Raw genomic sequence first — 20,131 nt, 5'->3', positions numbered from 1 at the left:
ACCTAGTACAAGACAAACAAGCATGTTCCACTTTCTGTTTGTGATCATTTATAAAAATCAATGACTTTATTTCTGCATGGAATGTTTACAATACTGCATTTAGTTTATTCTCTGAGGAATCCTTTAATACATTGTCATGGTGTTTGTCATTTCACACCACACAGGTTACTTACATTCTAGAGCTCAGAAAAAGCTCCTGCCTAAATATTTGAACAGGTGTCAGCGCTTACACATGAAAAATTACCTAAATTACATGTCACATCACTCATTTCTGTAGAAATAGTATGTTAGAAATGACAGGTATTAGAAATGTAAAATTAAAGAAAGCGCTCGGTTGTGGGCTGTCTCAAGGGCCTTGTGTCGTGATAAGAAACAATATCAATCATATCTTTGAAAAATGCACATGCACACAAAATATCCAGATGTTTTCTTAATTAGCCATTGTACTTAACTCCTATTGTATTCGGGGAGTGATGGCTGCTTGGGCAAAGACATACAATTCTAATTTAATTACATAGTTTTCATGATACAAGTAATGCCATTTATACTTTTAATTGGACAAAATGCAACATGCTGAGTCCTTTTCTTCATCCTCCACAGCTGAGCCACCCACGCCCGCCACCACATACTCTTTCTGACGGGACGTACCTTCCAGATTTTCCTTTTAGTTACCATCATTACAAATATTTGTAGCCCATTTTATTGCAGTGTCACCTAATTTAAAGTGCTTGCAGGTTCATTAGTAGCAATTTGATGAACAGACGTTGGCGTTAACCGTCTTTCTGCAGCAGGTACGCACAGTAGAGCAGAGCTGCTTTTTAGCGGAGGACAGGAGGCAGAGCCTGGAGGACAGATTGCAAACTGTTGATAAGGTTGTGAAGGAGGTCAAATGCTGCGTCCTTACCCAGAGTAAGGGAACTGGTTACAGTGAGACATTGTGGTGTATCTTGAGATTCATATTTCTTAGGATATCAGTGATTTCAAAACTGTGTGCATTTGGTATTTGTTTCAGTGCAGAAAAGTATCTCATTGATTGTAAAATATATTGTATGGAGATCACTGGCTTATAATTTAGAGCAGACCTACTGTGTAATTATGCACAATATTTTTTGAATTATGAAAAAACACAATCGGCAACTGTAGTTTAAAAACAAAATGTCAACAGTTTGCAAATGTAAACAACTTTATTAAAGCGTGCTGCAGACTTTATTTTCCAAGGTTAATTGGAGCATCAACGATAGATATTTTGCTTGATCTTAAGCATAGTCCGTGTATATACTGGACATAATGTTGGTCTAAAGCAGGGGTATTCAACTAAAATTCCAAAAGGTCCAGATCGAGAAAATCTCCTCGGGCAAAGGTCCGAAACATTACAATAATATCTAGCTTGCGCTATTTACTGCCATATATATATAAATATAGTCAAGAAGCCTAGTAGTAGTAACAACGTCTCTGTGTAGTCAACAACTGTCAAATCAAATAAAGTACATCAATTATATTTCAACAAATTATTACTCTGTTTTCAAATTCAACTGGATGGATTATAAATAACACATAGACATACATAAATAACTGTTCTTCTCATTTAAAGTGAAATGAGGTCTGGATTAAAGGATATGAATATGTGTTTGACTCCGTAAGTGTGTGTCGATGTGTGAATGAATGGCTTCATGCAGAGATGCATGCATGTACAGCACTGCAAACTTCAACGTCAATAATAAACACACAGTTGAATCAACACCTCTGTGAAAGTTTTTTACAAAAACTAAACATTCATATCTGAGCTGTTGTAGTGGATTGTATTAGATTATATAGTGCCTAACAAAGTGACCAAGGAGTTTAAACTAACAGTAAAATGACTGAGTTGCTTATTTTACTGGTGGACATCTGTAATACATGTAAAACATAATATGTTTTACATATGTTTTGTTACATTATGTTTTACATATTATGTAAAACATAATGTAAAAAACATGTAAAACATAATATGTTTGGTCCCCCAATCGCATGGTCTACAGATTGAATTGGAGGATGTCAGTTCATCAGTGACGTCATAGGTCCAGGATTCCATTCGAGAATGGAATCCTGGACCTATGACGAGAATGACGAGAATGACGAGAATGGAATCCTGACTAGAATTCTAGCACCTGACCGTGATGTGTGGTCAGTGTCTCTCTTTTGACTCAAAAGACCTGTTGAGACCCTTGAGACAAGTCATCGACCAAAAAGCTCTCTCAGAAAATGAAGATGAGCTACTGGAACGAATCTTCACTCGGGTCAAGCGCATTGTTGATTTCTCCCCGTCTGGAGGGAAAACTTTGCGACGCAGTCGTCAATGTCGAGGACGTAACGTTTGAGATCAACAAGGTCTTCCTGTATCGATGCAGCACGTACTTCCAGTGAGTTGGCTATCTGATATATATATATATATATATAGATATATGCTGTGAATGTATATCCTTCAAATGAGCAGAAAGTAATTGTTAATGATGAAGTCTGGGAGACTAATCACGATATGTGATGAATTACATACGTTCATGGAGCATTTCTGACAAGTTTGACAAAGAGGAGAAGATATAATATATCAGCTATAGTCTCTCAGATCCATAGTAATGTGCTTTTAAGCAGATTAGTGTTGATTAGTAGCATTGAGTAGTTTGTGTGTTCAGAAAAGTGACTGAATTAATTTAATGCAACAAAATGAAAAGTAATTGCAAACACTTGAGATGGTTAATTCGACACACAAATTGAAGGAAGAAGCTGTTCACTGCTGCACAAAACCTGAGATGAATTGTAGATTGTGGTGAAACAGCTCCAGAGAGATCACAAAAGAAAACAAAAATAGCATACAACATGAAGTATTACATATTTGTGACATTTATTTGACAGCGACATTCTTATTGCCAGTTACACTCGGAATGATGTCCGGCGGTTTACGTATTGTACAATTTCCCTTTAATGCAAAATGGTGTCATATGTTGATTTTGTGAATGCTTATTTGAAAACGTGATCATTGTTATCAATGAGACAATGAGAATGAAAATCTGAAGTCTGTTTCCAATCCTCTGCTCTGTGTTTATTCTGACCCGCAGGGCTCTCTGGAGTCGCTGGTCACCTCCAGACAAGGAGGTCTTCCACATACCCGGCCTGTCTCCGGACATGATGCAGCTCATCATTGAGTTTGCGTACACCGTGGGGGTGACCGTGGCGCACTGAGTTAAGAGGTCGTCCGTGAACCGGAAGGTTCACGGTTCGATCTCCCACTTGGATGTGTCAGATGTCGAAGTGTACCTGAGCAATACACTGAACCCCCGGCTCCCCGGGCGCCTGTCATTGGCAGCCCACTGCTCCCTATATACAGGGATGGGTCAAATGCAGAGACAAATGTCCCCCTTAAAGGGATAAAGATAGAATGAATTCTATTCTATTCACCGGCTTGGTCTCTGTGACGGAGGAAGACGTGCAGGAGCTGCTGCTGGCAGCCGATCAGCTCAACGTCATGGGCGTTGTGCAAACTTGCTGCGACTTCCTGGGCGAGCAGCTCTGCCCAGAGAACTGCATCGGCATCTTTCAGGTCACCGACACCTGCTTGTCCATCGAGCTGCGGCTCAAGGCCTACCACTTCATCGTTGACCACTTTGAGAAGGTGGTTTTGTCCGAAGAGTTCCCGCAGCTCTCCGTGCAGCAACTCGCCGACATCCTCGGTAGAGACGACCTCAATGTGAGCGAAGAGAGCCATCCTGTGCTGGATCTGCGGTGCTGAGTCGCGAGTGCCCGTCAAAACCTCCCGTGGCGTAGATGCACTCGCCCAGCACAGCGATGCTCACGTAGCATCGGCGGTGGTACATGGGTGGCCCCTCGTGCCAGGTGCACGTGCTCACGTCAAACCTGCGCACGCTGTTGAAATGATCTACCCTGTTGAAGCTGCCGACGCAGTAGATGCTCCCCTTGAGGACGGCGGTGCCGTGGTAGGCGCGAGGACCCACGTCTTGGTCTGTCACCTGCATCCAGAGGTCGGTGCTGACGTCGTACGACTCGATGCTGTTCGTTGGATCGGCGCCGCTCCAGCCCCCTATGGCCAACAGGAGGCCGTTTGCCAGGCGAGGGCGGACGAGAGGGTTGCTGAGATGCGCAGAGGGTCTGAACCTCATGATGGGACTTAGGATTTCGATGACTGCCCTGACCATGTGCAGGCACTCAGCGTTGTTCTTCACCAGCTCATTGGACATCACGTTCAACCTCAGGTAGTCCTTACTCAACACCAGTCGCACCTACACAGAGACCGCAGCACCGCAGCGAAAAGCAGACATCGCAGTGCTCTTGTCTAAGGTATATGTTAACCTTCTGTCACCAGATTTAGTTAAGACCATATCCTCACTACTCCGTGTCTAGTTGGCTGGTTACATGGTTGAAAAAGATACAGTCCGCAGTAGTGCGGTCATGGTGTTCTTTTTGCTGATACTGTTTCTTGCGTACCGTCTCCTTGGTACAAGGCTTTAGGAAATCCAACCTTGTCCGGATATGTCTGTGAAGAAACAGATCAGCCGGGGACTGTCCAGTAGTGCAGTTAGGCGTAGTCCGATATTGTAGCAGGAACAGTGAGATCTTGTCCTCAATGTTCAGTGAAGCAAGCTTTTTCATACCTGTCTTGAACGTCTGAACATATCTCTCTGCCAGACCATTTGTTGCTGGATGTCCAGGTGCACTTGTGGTGTGCAGAATCCCATTCTGCTTGGCAAAAGTCTGGAACTCGTCTGATGTGAATGTCGTCGCATTGTCTGTCACAATTTGTTCAGGGAGACCGTAAGAGGCAAACAGTCTCCTGAGCCTGGTGATTGTTGCTTGAGAGGTGATCCGTGACATACGAAACACTTCCATCAGCATTACTGTGCTCTTCTGATTTGCGATAGACAATGTGGTAGTCATACGCTGACAATATAATCGCCCACCTCTGAATGCGTGCTGCGGCCAGTGTAGGCAGGCTCTTGTTCTCCCTGTATGTACCCCATGAAATGATACTCCTTGCAGCCCCAGTATCTATTTCCATCTCTAACCTCACCTCAGCTACAGTGAATATTTCTTTATACAGGTCAGCATCTTCACTTGTGACAGTCAAAATTGTGAACACACCCAATTCAGCGTCTTCTTCAGCTTCCACATATTTTGTGTGTTTCTTTCTTCTGCCCCATGAATGCCTTTCACTCTCTGCCTGTGCCTTGGACCGACATGCCTTTTTAATATGCCCAGTCTTGCCACAGTTATGGCGTTTAGTCTCTTTAAAACGGCACTCATCTGGCTCGTGATTCTTTCCATTGCACCTGTAACAGTTCCTTGTCCGCTGTGGCCTCACCTTGTGAATGCTTGCCGCCCCGACACTTTCACTTTCCATCCCTCTCAACTGACGTGCGTGTCTGTCGGCAGTCTCCATGTTGAGCGCGATCTCAAAAGACTTTGCAAAAGTAAGATCATTTTCCGAAAGTAGTCTCCTCTGGCAGCCCTCGTTTCTTATTCCACTGACGATCTCGCAGTGATGCGTCCAAGTTGGCGCCGAACTCACAGTTAGATGCGCATTGTTTCAACTCTGCTACATACTGAGCCACCGGCTGGTTAGCTTTTTGGTTACACCGGTTAAAGCGAAACCTTTCAGCTACTAATAAGGGCTTGGGCTCATAATGTTCCTTTAGAACGGCCACTATTTCGTCAAACGTCTTATCTTTTGGCTTCCTGGGCTGCACCAGATTTCTCAAAAGCCCATAAGTAGCCGCACCCATGACACTGAGAAGCGTAGCTACTTGCTTATCTTCGGCTACGTCGTTAGCTTCGAAGAATTGTTCCATCCGTTCAATGTACGCGGACCATTGTTCATTTTCTGGCTTGAATTCGTCAATTCTCCCAAACAGGGCCATCATACTCACTAGTACTGACACCGAGTGTCTCTCCTACCCTGCGAGAACGTAGTTTTATCCTCGTCGCCAATTTCTGTGATGTATTCTCGAGGCGGACACACACGTAGCGTTGTTACTTTTATTTTTAATGCTGAAGATGCAAGTCTAAACTAAATCTGGTGACAAAAGGTCAACATATACCTTAGACAAGAGCACTGCGATGTCTGCTTTTCTGTGTAGGTGCGACTGGTGTTGATGAGTAAGGACTACATGAGGTTGAACGTGATGTTCAATGAGGTAGTGAAAAACAACGCTGAGTGCCTGCACATGGTCAGGGCAGTCATCGAAATCCTAAGTCCCATCATGAGGTTCAGACCCTCTGCGCATCTCAGCAACCCTCTCGCCCGCCCTCGCCTGCCTAACGGCATCCTGTTGGCCATTGGGGGCTGGAGCGGCACCGATCCAACGAACAGCATCGAGCCGTACGACGTCAGCACCGACCTCTGGATGCAGGTGACAGACCAAGACGTGGGTCCTCGCGCCTACCACGGCACCGCCGTCCTCAACGGGAGCATCTACTGCGTCGGTGGCTTCAACGGGGTCGAGCATTTCAACAGCGTGCGCAGGTTCGACGTCAGCACGCGCACCTGGCACGAGGGGCCACCCATGTACCACCGCCGATGCTACGTGAGCGTCTCTGTGCTGGGCGAGTGCATCTACGCCACGGGAGGTTTTGACGGGCAGCGCTACAGGCCCGAGACCAGCCAGTGGAGTCTCATCGCGAGCACGAGCATAGGGGGCATGTTGGAGCTGTAACGGCTGTAAATGAAATAAATGTTTATTGTGCATTGAACTGCTGTTCCTCCAGAGATTTTCTTTTCAACTTCTCAGTTTGTGCAACTTCTAAGTTTTATGTTCTGTGAGGGGGGTGCTGTGTTCCACCTGCAGACACACACGGGTTGATCCAGAGTGCATCATTGTAACATTAACGCCTTAATACGACAAATACGAATTGCTGTGTTTCATGCGTTCAGGTTTTCACATCGGCCACCGTATTTCTCCTACTCGCTTGGCACAGCTTGAAAAAGTTTAGCTGGTTGCAATCTGCATCCTCCCCGCTAGATGTCGGCAAATCTACCAAATGCACAGAGTACCTTTTCAATACATTGTATTCATATTTGAAATCACCTTGTTCTGAGAAGTCAAAAAATTGCCTTTCTGCAGTGTAATCAAAAACAAAATTGGTGTTACAGTACATCTAATATCAGTTGTCACATCATTTCAACACTCTTTTGTAGTTCTCATCGGGTAAAGTATAAAGCAGGGGTATTCAACTCAAATTCCAAAAGGTCCAGATTGAGAAAATCTCCTCGGACAAAAACATTACAATAATATCGAACTCGCGCTATTTACTGCCATATATATATATATATATGAATATATTCAAGAAGCCTAATAGTAGTAACAACGTCTCTGTCTGGTCAACAACTGTCAAATCAAAAAAAGTACACATCAATTATATTTTCACAAGTTATTACTCTCAGTTTTCTAATTCAACTGGATGGATTATAAATAACACATAGACATACATAAATAACTGTTCTTCTCATTTAAAGTGAAATGAGGTCTGGATTAAAGGATATGAATATGTGTTTGACTCCGTAAGTGTGTGTCGATGTGTGAATGAATGGCTTCATGCAGAGATGCATGCATGTACAGCACTGCAAACTTCAACGTCAATAATAAACACACAGTTGAATCAACACCTCTGTGAAAGTTTCATTGTTTCAGCTTTGAAGCTCTGACCTTCAACCCTGTAATCCAACTTCAGCGTCTGTATACTGCAAAGCCTGAACTTGTTTCCCTGCCTTTGACTGTAACCATATGGGGACGCAGGATTAACTGAAAGGTCGTCTCCCTTTCCCTCGTTCAGGTCGGGAGCCGTCCATATCCAGCGATACTCGTACCGACTCTTCGACGGAGAGCTCGAGTCACCGCACCTCCCGCAGCCGATCCCTCCACCAGTCCACGGGCAGCCACCTCTCCAGCGAATCCCAGACCACGGTGGTCTGTAATCACGACGCCGGAACACCGCCGCACGGTGCTGACGCCGGAGGTAATACTGCAAAAGTTAGCGATACAAGTTACCATGTGCTCACAGAGTAAAGCTGCACCTTTGGTAAAAACACCCTGACAGCTTCAAACAACTGCAAATACACAAGTGACTGCAGTGTTTTCAGGGAAAGTACTAAACTGCGGAACTTGTTTGAGGAACCAGTAAGAGCAAACAGCGGTAATGAAGTGAGTTGTTTGTGCTTGGTCCCTGCAGACTCTTTAGGTTATCCGCCTTGTTACTGGTTATTCTCATGTTTACTTGCACTGCTGCCTACATAATTGGCCCCTGTGGGATGAATGGAAATGTTATTTGGTTTACTTTTTCTGTCTTTCTCTCCCACGTTCAGAGTTAGCAGTGGAGGGTCCTCCCCGCCCTCCCTCTCCTCCTCTGCAGGAGACGGCCGTCTTCCTCCTCTCCTCCCGCCGGCCACTCACCGCCTCCTCCTCCTCCTCTCGTGCCCTGTCCTCCTCCTCTTCGTCAGGAGTTGGGGGCTGTGAGGGCGGGGCTGGGGGACCCCACTGGGAGGATGAAAGCACCAGCAGTGAGAGCAAGTCCAGGTACTGCGCCACTGAGACACACGAACACATCAACTTGAGGCACGCTGCCTTTTGAATTCCCATTCAAACCGTGTAAAGTTGCATTTCATATATTTTTTTTTATCATTTCATTTTCTGACTTGAGCAAAGATCAGAACACCTTGCAGTGAATAAGTGAGAAGTCCTCTACCTTATGCAAACAGATGTAAAAGTCCTGCTCTCAAAATCTTACTGAAGTTATTGTACTATTAAGAATAAAATGTACCATGTGCAACTTTTGAGTATTTCTCACCAGTCAGGCAACTTATATTTGGCGAGGACATAACATCATTCTTTATCTCCTGAGGCCGTGTAACACCTCATGTAACATCTTCCTCCCTTGCTTTGTAGTTCTTCTGGAGGACGCTACAGGCCAACCTGGAGGCCCAGAAGAGAGGCCCTGAACATCGACAGCATCTTCACCCGACCGAAAGGCTCCTCTGTGGGCTACAACACCCTGCCTGGTCCCTCTCTCTCTCCGGAGACCCAGGACTTCCTTCCCTTGGCGGGACCCGCTCCACCCTCACAGCCGGGGCTGCAAGAGGCGGAAGGGAGGGAGGCTGGGGAGTTGGAGGCGGGGTTCGGGCTGGTCGGACAGCCCAGGTCTCTGGGCAGCGGGCGGACAATGGGTCCCCCTCCACCTCTGAGAGGGGTGGAGCACCAGCCACGTCTGATTCAGAGGATGGAAAGTGGCTACGAGAGCAGTGAGAGGAACAGCAGCAGCCCCGACAGGTAGGAGACTCACCAATAACAATTACTGTTCCTTCCTTTCCGTCTCTGTCGTTCATTGTCTTTCCCTCTCGGGGTTTCTCCGTCACATTCAATTTCCCTTCATCAGCTTGAAATACGAATGTGAAAATGAACAACAACAACATGTCCAACAATCCATAACAACGAATCAATCAACGGACAGATTTGTCAAGAGACATATGATCTGCACTCAACATTTCTTCCTCTTTTGTCTCTTTTTCGTGCTCTCTTTCCCTCCACAGGGAGGTGGGGCAACAGAAACGGGTGCTGATGTCAGGACCTTCATGGCGTTCGGTGCCAAAGTCAAAGAGCAGCGGTGCCATCCTGCAGGAGCTGCCCTCGCCCAGCTGGGGCGGCGGCACCAACACAGGTGTGTATTACTGCGTGTGCTTTCATTCATCTACTGCAACCTGGATTTGACCCGATTGATCGTTTGCATCTTCTTTTTTTTTGTGTGTTTGCTCAGGTGGAGCAGGGCGCAGTGAGCTGGACGAACTGCAGGAGGAGGTGGCGAGGAGAGCCCGTCAGCAGGAGCAGCAGAAGCGGAGGGAGGCAGAGCGGGAGGCTGCCATGGGATTCAACCCCAAACCCAGCAAATTCATGGACCTGGACCAGCTCCAACACCAGGGTATGGAAACGGAAAGAGGGACGAAGAGAGAGACAGAAAGAGACAAGTGGGAGGGCGAGAGGGTGGAGGAGAAAGAAGAGATGGGAGGTTAGAAGTTATTTAAGGAGAGCGAAAAAGAACGGTTCACCCAATTTACAGAACACATCTTCTCTCACGTACCTCCAGTGGTATCTAACGATGCAGATAGTTCCTGTTTTTGATGCCAACGTTTTATAATATTCGTCTTTGAGATTTCTGTCTCTTTTTCCACACAATTGATGGGAATAGAATTACATTTTTGATTCTTACAGCAGTTCATACGGACAATTTCTTCTCTGGAAATTAGTTCCGATGCAAACTGTGTCTGCATGCCATGAATCAGTCAGTGAAAATATGTTTTTGTATATTTGTGTGAACTGGCCCTTAAACAGCGGCATTAAAAGCTGCACAGGAAAACCTTTTTATGTTTAAAGAAGAAGAACCACTGACTTATTGGTCAGTTTCAATCTCAATTTTCACTCACACAAAGTAAAAGCAGGGCAAATGTGTGGCATTTTCAGTTGAAGGGTTGTGAGGCTGTTTTAGGATCGGGGCTAATAAAGTGTATTTTTATGTTAAAATCTGGCCCGGTGCAGATTCAAGGTCACATTATCACCTGTTGTCTAGTTTAGTCACAGTCACAGTGACTTATACGTTCTGTCTGACCTCTTTGTCCTCATTCCCATCTGTTCGTCTGTCTCTCCATCTGTCTCCCTCCGTCCGAATGTTTTATTTGTCTATTAGTTCAGTGTGTGTGACTCTTAGTCGTACTTTATATATATATATATATATATATATATATATATATTTTTTTTTTTTATTTTTTTTTTTTTTTTTTTATTTTTTTATATATTTTTTGTGTCATCCATAAGTCTTGTATGTCAGAATAAGTGTGTGTGTGTGTGTGTGTGTCTTTGACATTTCCAGTTAGCAAAGTTCAGGAAGCAAATCCTGGTCAGATCAGGTTTTACCGACATGACTCCTGTGGGACGTTTACTGACCAACAATAAGAGTTGGAAACTTTTCAGGATCATTTCCATTCAAAGTCACAAACCCAGTCCAAGTTCAGAGCTCTAGGGAGTTCACAATGCTCGTGAGTTTATAGTTTGCATATTCCGAGTGTGTGTGTGTGTGTGTGTGTGTGTGTACACCGTTTGTGTCTCCCTCCCTGTGTATCTGTGTATCTTTAAGTGTGTGTGTGTGTGTGTGTGTAATGTTGTGTTTTTCAGAGCTTTAGATGTGAGACTTAAGACAAACTTAAAGGGACACTCCACCAATTGTACATGTCAATGTCAATTTACTAGAATAACGAGACTGTAATGCCTTCTGTGGCTCTGGAGGAGCTTCTGGCGTAATTTACATCAGATGAGTAATCTCATTTTGGGCTTTGGGACTCCTCATTTACGTCACAATGGGGCCATGGAGTTATGAAATATTTAGTCACATACCAGGAATGGAGGGTCTAACGAAAAACGTATAGCGGTGCATTATGGGAAGTCCGTTGTTTTGGGAGCTTGACTCATACTAGAGACTAGAAGCTGGTAGTTGCATACATTTCTTCTTCAGCCCCTACCAGCTCTGTTGGTGCACCAATTTGGTCTCGATTGAAATATCTCAACACCTATTGGTTGGATTGCTTCGATATTTTGTTCATACATTTGTGGTTCGAAGAGGATGAATCCTCCCTGACTCTGTTGATCTCCTGACTTCTCCTGCAGCGCCTCAACATTAGAATGTGTCCAAACTAATGAGTTTTCCCATCAACCTCAGCTGTACTTGGTGTTTTTACCATGTGCTAACATGCTAACACGCTAAACAAAAACGCTGAACAATAGACCTGGTAATTATTTTTAGCTCGAAGCTCCGCTGGGCCTAAGTACAGATCGTCACAGAGACGCCAGCATGGCTGTAGACTCTTACTCTCGTTTAATCTGTCTCTGGCAAGTCCCCCAACCTTGTGGATTTGCAGTACTAAATACACAATCAGGACTTGAGACTTGACTTGGACTCGATTGCTGTGAGCTGACGTATTTCAGACTTAAACGTTCAGATACAAAAACACTTCAACAGCAACATTGTCATGGGTAGCATTCAGACACTTTAAAGATCTATAGCTTGCAATTTGCAGACTTGTGACTTGACGTTGACATGACCTAAATGACACGAGACGTTTATCAGGACTTACTCTGACAGACTTGACACGTGGCTCTGGCATGGTCCACATTCCTGTATGTGTGTGTTTTCATGCGTATGTGGTTCTTGCATCCGCACGTTATATGTTTCTGTGCCTGTGTTACTATTTTAAGAGAATACGTGTTGGTGTGTGTGAGAGCCTCGTCTGAACTGCAGGTGTGCAGGTTTTCCCCTCCAGCTCAGCACTTACTAAATCTATATCAGGGATTATCATGTTGTGTCCTGTCTGTCCTACTGTGTGTGCTTCAATGTGTTCAGCCTCACGTACCTGACACACACACACACACACACCCCTGTGAGTACACTCAACCTTGATGAAGTGAAAGGACGACTTGCGAATGAACAGATGGCATCACTATCAGTGCCATTACGTAACAGAATTTGGTTTCCCACATCCGTATCGATGGTTTCAGCCGGACTCTAAACAATCTGCCTCAGTGTTTTCGAGGATGTTACAGCCAATGACAACAGAGCTGCCGTCTACTGTCCTTCATTCTGTCTCTATCAATCAAAAGTCTGTAAAGTCAAGCCAGGATGGATGATGGCTGCTCTTTTATTGTCCTCTTCTGCATCTTTTCTGACAACAAACTAACACCATTCAGGGTGCGTTCAAAAGGCTTCGCACCATAGAAAGCTGAGTACTTCTGTAGACACCCTGTCTGGTGTCTGTGGCTTCATCAACGTAGCCTTTACGTTGCTCCTCATGTATCTAATCTTGACTTTTTGACTTACTAACTACAGTCCCAAGTTTACAGATTGATGCATTTACTGTAGAGTTGCAAAGTGGCGAGTGATGCTGTGTTTGGGAATATTCTTCCACCCTGTAAAGTCTTAAGTTTCCTGATAAATGTTATCCTCAATGTTGGCCAACACAATTGGTTCAACTAAGTGTGACAGTAGAGTAGCACAAGTAGAGAAGAGTCACTCAGAGAACAGACTGAGTGCTGTTTGTTATACTGGACAGAAATATTGAATATGCTAACATGAGCTGACATTAGCCATCATAAGCTACTGGTCTCACCAGACCAGGTCATAATTGAGCATTATGATGTGATGTATTTCTTATGGATGCAACTTTTCATTTGTAAGAGTATAAATATCTCAAGCGTTACATGATCTAGTTTTAAAGATGCTATAAGTGGGTCATCAACACATCGATATCATGGTGTTTTGTATGTACTGTTCAACCAATCCAAAGAAGTTCTCCAACTGTCACACAACATTGCCACTGCGTAGACGCCCGACAGTAACTGCAACTGTAAACATGTATAAAATAGACACGCACTGACATACAGCAGAGGAGCGTATTGCATGCCGGCCCCCTCATAACCACTCCCTCTGCTCTGCTTCTATTGTCTCTGTCTCCTTCTGTCTCAGCTGTTCTTTCATCCTCATACGTTGTCTCTGTCTTCATCTTTTTACTCCCTCTCCTTCTGGTATTCTTCTTGTTCGTTTTCGTTGCTTTCGCGTTCCCTCGCTCTTTCGTTCTCTCGGCCACTCTGTCGTTATATCTTCCTGTCTTTTTCTCTTTTTTATCTCCCACTCTGTTGTTAACATCCTCAGCTGTGCTCAGACCCCTGCATGAGGCTAACGCTCATAGCGGATTGGTTGTAGCTGCGTGCATGAGGAGCACTGGGGGCCCAATCAAACGCAGGCAGGAACAGGAAATGGAACGGGAGACAGGAAGCACCCGCCCACAGGGGCCTCGCAGGTACCACCACTGTCCCCCCTTATGTGTCCGCAGCGGTGCCTGTCTCAAAACCACCTCAGACCCCCTTCCTCCCTTCCTCCCTCCCTCACTTGGTGTGTGTCCTCGGCTCAAGCGGTCCTTAAACCCAGCCCAGGACTCCTCTGTGTGTGTCCTCTGGGTACTGGCTGTCTAAAAACACCTCAACACCCTCATGTTTGTGTCTTCAGCTCTGGCTGCCCAAAATCCCAGAACCCTTTTTTTGTTGTGAATCCAAGCACTGCACTCTCCCATCCTGCTGTGTGTGTGTGTGTGTGTGTGTCTGAATGTGTGTGCGTTCTCAAGCACACACACTTGACTATATACAGTAACTTCTCATCCCCTTTGTGTTTGTGTGTTTGTTGCAGTGCAGTAAAAACCTGCTTTGCTCGGCTCTGTGTAGCCATCGAGAGTAAAGAGAGGGAGACGCTCTCTGCTTTTCCGTGCTTCACTGCTTCCCTGCGCTGCTCTTTGCATGGCGCTGATCTGTCCCTCTGTGCAGTCCGTCGCTGTGTTTCTGTCCCGTGTGCTGCCGTGCGATTGTCGTCACAGATCCTGTGCTGTGGCTTGTTGTTTTGTTTGTTTTGTTTGTTTTTTTGCTCTGTGTTTGTGTGTCACAGTAAGTCAGTCCGCTTCCCACCTGATGTGTTAGTTTGGCTGTGTGAGGAGGGGAAAGAGAGCTTCAGCAGTGAAGTTTTCATAACAAGGGTCATATTTAACATTTAAATAGAGTGAGGCAGCTTATCTAGAAGCTGATATAAAGAATAAATCACATTTAATAGAGTTAAATAATAATATTTCGACATGCAGGCAAGTATCGGGCCCAAGCATCCCATGGATTTAATTATTAGTTTATTTATACCTTTGGGTTTTGGACTGTTGGTCACACAAAACAAGCTATTTAAAGATGTCAACTGTTTTACTGACCCATTTATTATAAATTAATCGAAAAAGAAAATGCATCGATCATAGAAAATGATAATAATAATACAATTTAAGGAAATTAAATAGAATAAAAATGTGATTGATAAAAGTACTAATGCAATAAAACACAGACAGACACAGAATAAAAACTATTTAAAAGCTATTTTGGAAAAAAATAAAATATTTTAATTGCAAAGGCCGAGTCTCCTCTTTTTTTAATCACAGGGGATCTCGGGTTAAACTCATATGACTTTAGCAAGTTTGAAATATAGACAGAAGTGATGGTGATAAGGTAAGACAATGATTGATTTACTTAATTAGTCACGTTAATGTTGGGTTAAGTCTTTGTTTCAATCAAACTCAATTAAAACTGCAGCGAAATTAGTAAAAAATGTATTAATTGTAAATCCAACAGCAGGAAGGAGGGATGAAGGAGGAGGTAAAGCTCAGCGCTCAGCCTCTTTTATTACCTTCCTCCTCTCCTCTATTGATCAACACAAGCCTCAGATTTATAGCTTGCTGCTGCAAAGCCTGCTGGGTAATTACTAAGGCTGAAAAGAGACAGGAGAGTTTAGTGTGGGGGATGGGGTCTGACACTCACGTAGACACAGACAGGTTAGCGCACACGCTCTTTAAAAATAGACCCACACATTTACAGACTTGTTCACACACAGTTTACCACACACACACACACACACACACACACACACACACACACACACACACACACACACACACACACACACTGCTCCACTGATAGAGTACAGAATCTCTGCAGAGAGGATCCACTAATGTTCAACATACATCATGTCCTCCACATATCAATGGATGTAAATCAATAACGTAATATAGTGGCCCGCCAAGACTGAATTACTCCAGACTGTAGAGGCCACATTTATTTTCCGTGTTGATCTACTGCATCAGCGCAGATAGATTGCTGTTTTGAGAATGAGATTAAATTCTTCAAGTCTTTGGTTGTTTGGGGATGTGGATGTGTTCGGATCAGAGAGTGAAGTTTGGTGAATCTGCAGCGAGCTGTCAGTCTCCGGAGCTGAGCTTGTGCCTCACTCATGAACAGCATGGCTGTGAGATCCCACACACAAAGCGGCATCATTGTGTTTGTAGCTGTTCGCTCTGTATGAAAGTGAGCTTGTGTGTGTGTGTGCGTCTGTTTTCTGCTTGTTTATCCTGGTGTGCTGTTGTGACCTTCCCTCTATGCAGTAACTCACCTGACGTTTTTGTTCCGTGCTGCTGGCTGACTGACACCCTCCTTCCCTTGTGTCCTCCAGTGAACAGCCTGGCCCGGTCCAAGTACTGCTGACGCCCAATCAGGAGGAGGAAGAGGACCAGGCAACGCTCAACCAGGACGCTGCTCTGGGCCCGGACCCGCCCCCTCCACCCTATCGGCCCGCTCCCCCTCGACCCCCGCTCACCCTCAGCATCCCTCACCCTTGCGCCCCTTCCAGCCAAGGGGGGGAGGAAGAGGGTGCGTGCGCGGGGAGGAGAGGGGAGGAAGGCGAGGATGGGAGGGAGGGGACGGGAGTGAGGCTGTGCGAGTTGCTGCAGGCAGGGGGGGTGAGTGTCAGACCCCTGGGGAAGTACTTAGCCATCTCTCTGCCCTCGCTTCCTCTGCGTCTCTGGGATACACACACCACACACACCGCACACTCCACACACCTTGAACCCACACGCACACACCCTCCCCCTCCGCCCCCGCCCCCTCCTCCTCCCCCATCTTCCCCCCTGGAAGCTTCTGGGCAAAGGAAACCTCTCACGCCTCTCTGGCAGCCCCCCCAGCTCCATTCCACCACCGGTGCCGCTCAGCATTGGCCGAGGCACGAAGCTGCCGGCGACAGCGGCACACGCCATTGGTCCTCCTGGAGTTTGGACCGCCCCGACGCCGTGGTGACGCCGTATGACACGCCCCCCGACCGATGTGTCCCCATCAGGCCGCAGGCGACCAGTCAGCACTACAGCTACAGTTGCCAGGCTTCTCCAGGGCACTACATCTCCCAGCATGCCCCAGGGCAACACGGGGATCCCTGCTGTGACTGTGAAGAGGCTGAGCTGTCTGAGCTTGACTCCCTTTACCAGGCCAGTCTGCAAGCTGGAAAGACAGGTACACACACACACGCACGCACACACACACACACGCACGCACGCACGCACGCACGCACGCACACACACACACACACACACACACACAGGCACAAACAACATAACTCAGAGCTACCACGGTACAACTTCTAAAATATATTACAATGAACATTTATGAACAATTATTACATTACAGTTTCATTTGAATATGAATCACTAAATAAAAACAACATTTTTTTATAGTAGAGCTGAAACGATTGGTCTATTAATTAATTAGTCAATTGTCAGAACATTGATCAACAATTTTGATGATCAATTAATTGTATGAGCAATTTATCAGAGTTACCTTTCGTTATTAACATCGTTAATAGAAAATGTCTGATTGTCGAATAAAACAGTTTAAAGACACCTGAGAGCCTGAGAACTTTGTGATCGGGATTTTTCACTGAATGATGATTAATGAATCAACCAACAAGCAACAGATCAATTGGTAATGAAACTGTTGCAGTACTATGGTACTGTATAAAGTTTACTGTTAATTCTCAAACAGAAATTCTCCTTAATGTATGTTCCTATAGAGACAAAGCTATTTTGAAATGTATTTCAAACCATGTTTAGAAATTGAGAACAAGCTAAAAACCTTAACTTTGTCCCAGTTCTATCCTACTCTGCATGCTAATTGTGAGAATGTTTGTGAGTGTGCATCGTGTTCACGCTGTAAAGGTGATGGAGTTATACATGGGAATGGATGAGCTGCTCACGGCTGCAAAAAAAACCCTTCAAAATATTAAGAGCATTAAAGTTTTTCGTAAAACAAATACCATTTTAACTTTAATTGGTAGTATTGCATGATGTCACTATACCTGATAGTATAAAACCGATGTATGTTGATATTCATGTTGAATAAATATTAATGTTTTACATCGGATATGTAAGGGTAGCTATAGATTTATGAACATCGGGAGTTTTTTGAAAGCTTCCACTAATGGCAGACAACATGTTTTAGAGACCATCCTTGTATGTTCGTGTGTTGACCTCCAGCCCTGCTTTGTGTGTGTTTTCAGGCTGCAGCCCATCAGAGAGACTCATATCAAGGGTGGGAGGCCAGGCTCGCTCCAAGACCCCCAACGCAGACATGGAGAGGAGTGTGTACGGGACGGACTGCCCCCCCACCTACCTCAACAAGGTAACGTCCACGTCTTTTTCAGCCCCTCGCAGGTCATCTGATCCATTTTCCAGCGTCTGACAGACACGTTCTCCCTCTGCAGCCAATGATGTTGCGGGATCTGCGTTTGGGGGCGGAGCCTGATGATGGGGAAAACCTGAGACGAATCGGACGCAGTCTGAGCGGCACAGTGGTGACCTCGCGCCGCAGCCGCCTGACTGCAACGCGCAGCTTTGTGAGTGTGACTTCCTCTGCTCTGCCGCCTCCCTGTGGCCGTGCCGTTCAACTGCACCTGCCCGACGTCCCGTGGCCGTTGCACTTTACACTTAGCTTTTCCCCGGGCTCCTCTCCCCCGCTGTTTGTCTCATTTCTCCCTTTTGTTTCTGCTTTTTCGACTTCCAATCTGTCCCCCTCTCTCTGCTTCTCCTCCCACTCTTTCTCTCTCAAAGGTGAAGCAGGCTTATGTCAGTGCCTCTTGCTTACTTTCTCTCTTCTGAGTCCCTGTTGCTATTCCACCACTATCACCTCCTCCATCATCATCATCATCATCACCTTCTCATCACCACCTCCCTCCACCGCTTCACAGGTAAACACTGCGCTGGGCACGTCTGACGTTACTCTTTTGATCTTTTAAGGGAAATACAGTACCACTCATCTGTTTAGGACTTGGAAGAGTGTACTTATTTCCTTGGTTGAGCTACTTTGAGTGCTAGAGGAGAGAGTGTGTGTGTGTGTGTGTGTGTGTGTGGGAGAGAGAGAGAGAGCAATTTCTAAATCAGGTCAGAATAGCAAAGTCAAATTATTTCCTTGGTATGCTATTCATTTTTTTGGTGAACATTTTCATTTTTGGCAAACTCATCTGGCACAGAAGTAGGTTAAGCCCCTATTTGCACATAGCTATATCCTGGGGATGGGATGTGCATTCATTGAATAACTGTGAGGACCCAAAGGTTATTTACACCCCTCTGCAAATGTGTCATGTGTCAAATTTAGTTAAACTCTCCAACAGAAAACAGCTTCTATAAAAAACCACGATCTATCTATACCATCATTCTTCTTTAAGGATCACAAATGAGTTGTCATTTGAATCCGCTCAGAAACAACGCCGGCTATTTCTAACTTTCGTAGCTCTGCTCCGCCAGAATGACGCATTGAAAAACTGCTGAGCTGTCTGGTTTGTTTGAGTCAATAAAGGTCTCTCTTTTTAACAAGTCTTTTTATCATCCGCGCCATCTGCCGTGTTTTTACGCTTCTTCAGTTTCAGTGTGCGAATATCGCTGCGGGAGCGAAGACCAATGCGCATCGATCTGAAATATTTGTCGAAATATTCTTGTTCTCTACAGTAGAACAACTGTTGAATATTATAATTAGTAATAATTCCATTATTTTGCCCTAAACGACAGCTTGGAACAACTGTCTCTAGCCCGAATGAAGGCACTGCTGCTTTGAAGAAGAAAGTCGTGATTTATCACTGAACATGTCAGTTCTCTTCAGCAGCTTCCGTTTGTAGCGGAAACACTGACAACAGAAAATACTTTTATTTATCCCACACAGATATGTAATACATCAAACTGAAACTCCTGCGGGGGAAGCTGCCTGAGGCACCCAAATAATAAACAACCCCGGAAACAGTGATATCACAAATACAAAACAGCGAGTCGACGCTGACTCATAACACCTGTCACATTTGTTTTCTGTCTGTTTTGGATGTGAAGCCGCACAACTGCTCTGTAAAATACAAGGCTTTATTCCCCACTTGTTTTCGGCTGCCTTGCTTTCGTTCTGTGCATGTAAACGTTACATCCTGGTTTTCAGACACCTCGGTTAAAACAGCTCGAGTATTCTGAGAGGAACCAGGAAACTGACAACCTGATCCAGGTTTCTGATGTTCTGGTGTTCCATGTGAGGATGATAACATGTAAATGCTGTGGTGTGGCATTTGAGACGGTTTCTGGTTGACTTTTCACCATCAATTAGTCACATGACAGCTCTGGAATGCTCTGCCTGCAACTCTACGCCGCGCAGATACTTTTAAGAACCAGCTCAAAACCCAC

General features: G+C 45.2%; 1 protein-coding gene across 1 annotated transcript; it reads left to right on the top strand.

Annotated features, from left to right (window-relative positions):
- Positions 1 to 9,187: 9,187 nt before the first annotated feature.
- On the top strand, positions 9,188 to 16,230 carry LOC306781862 (ubiquitin carboxyl-terminal hydrolase 54-like). The gene is made up of 4 exons (XM_079274920.1): positions 9,188 to 9,308; positions 9,569 to 9,696; positions 9,793 to 9,954; positions 16,105 to 16,230. The coding sequence occupies exons 1-4, from the start codon at positions 9,202 to 9,204 to the stop codon at positions 16,134 to 16,136; spliced, it is 429 nt and encodes a 142-aa protein (XP_079131046.1). The 5' UTR covers positions 9,188 to 9,201; the 3' UTR covers positions 16,137 to 16,230.
- Positions 16,231 to 20,131: the final 3,901 nt, after the last annotated feature.

The sequence above is a fragment of the Melanostigma gelatinosum genome, assembly GCF_949748355.1.
Source record: "Melanostigma gelatinosum genome assembly, chromosome: 9".
Lineage (NCBI taxonomy): Eukaryota > Metazoa > Chordata > Actinopteri > Perciformes > Zoarcidae > Melanostigma > Melanostigma gelatinosum.
The sequence above is the reverse complement of the archived record's forward strand: the minus strand, read 5'-3'. Positions and strand labels throughout refer to the sequence as shown.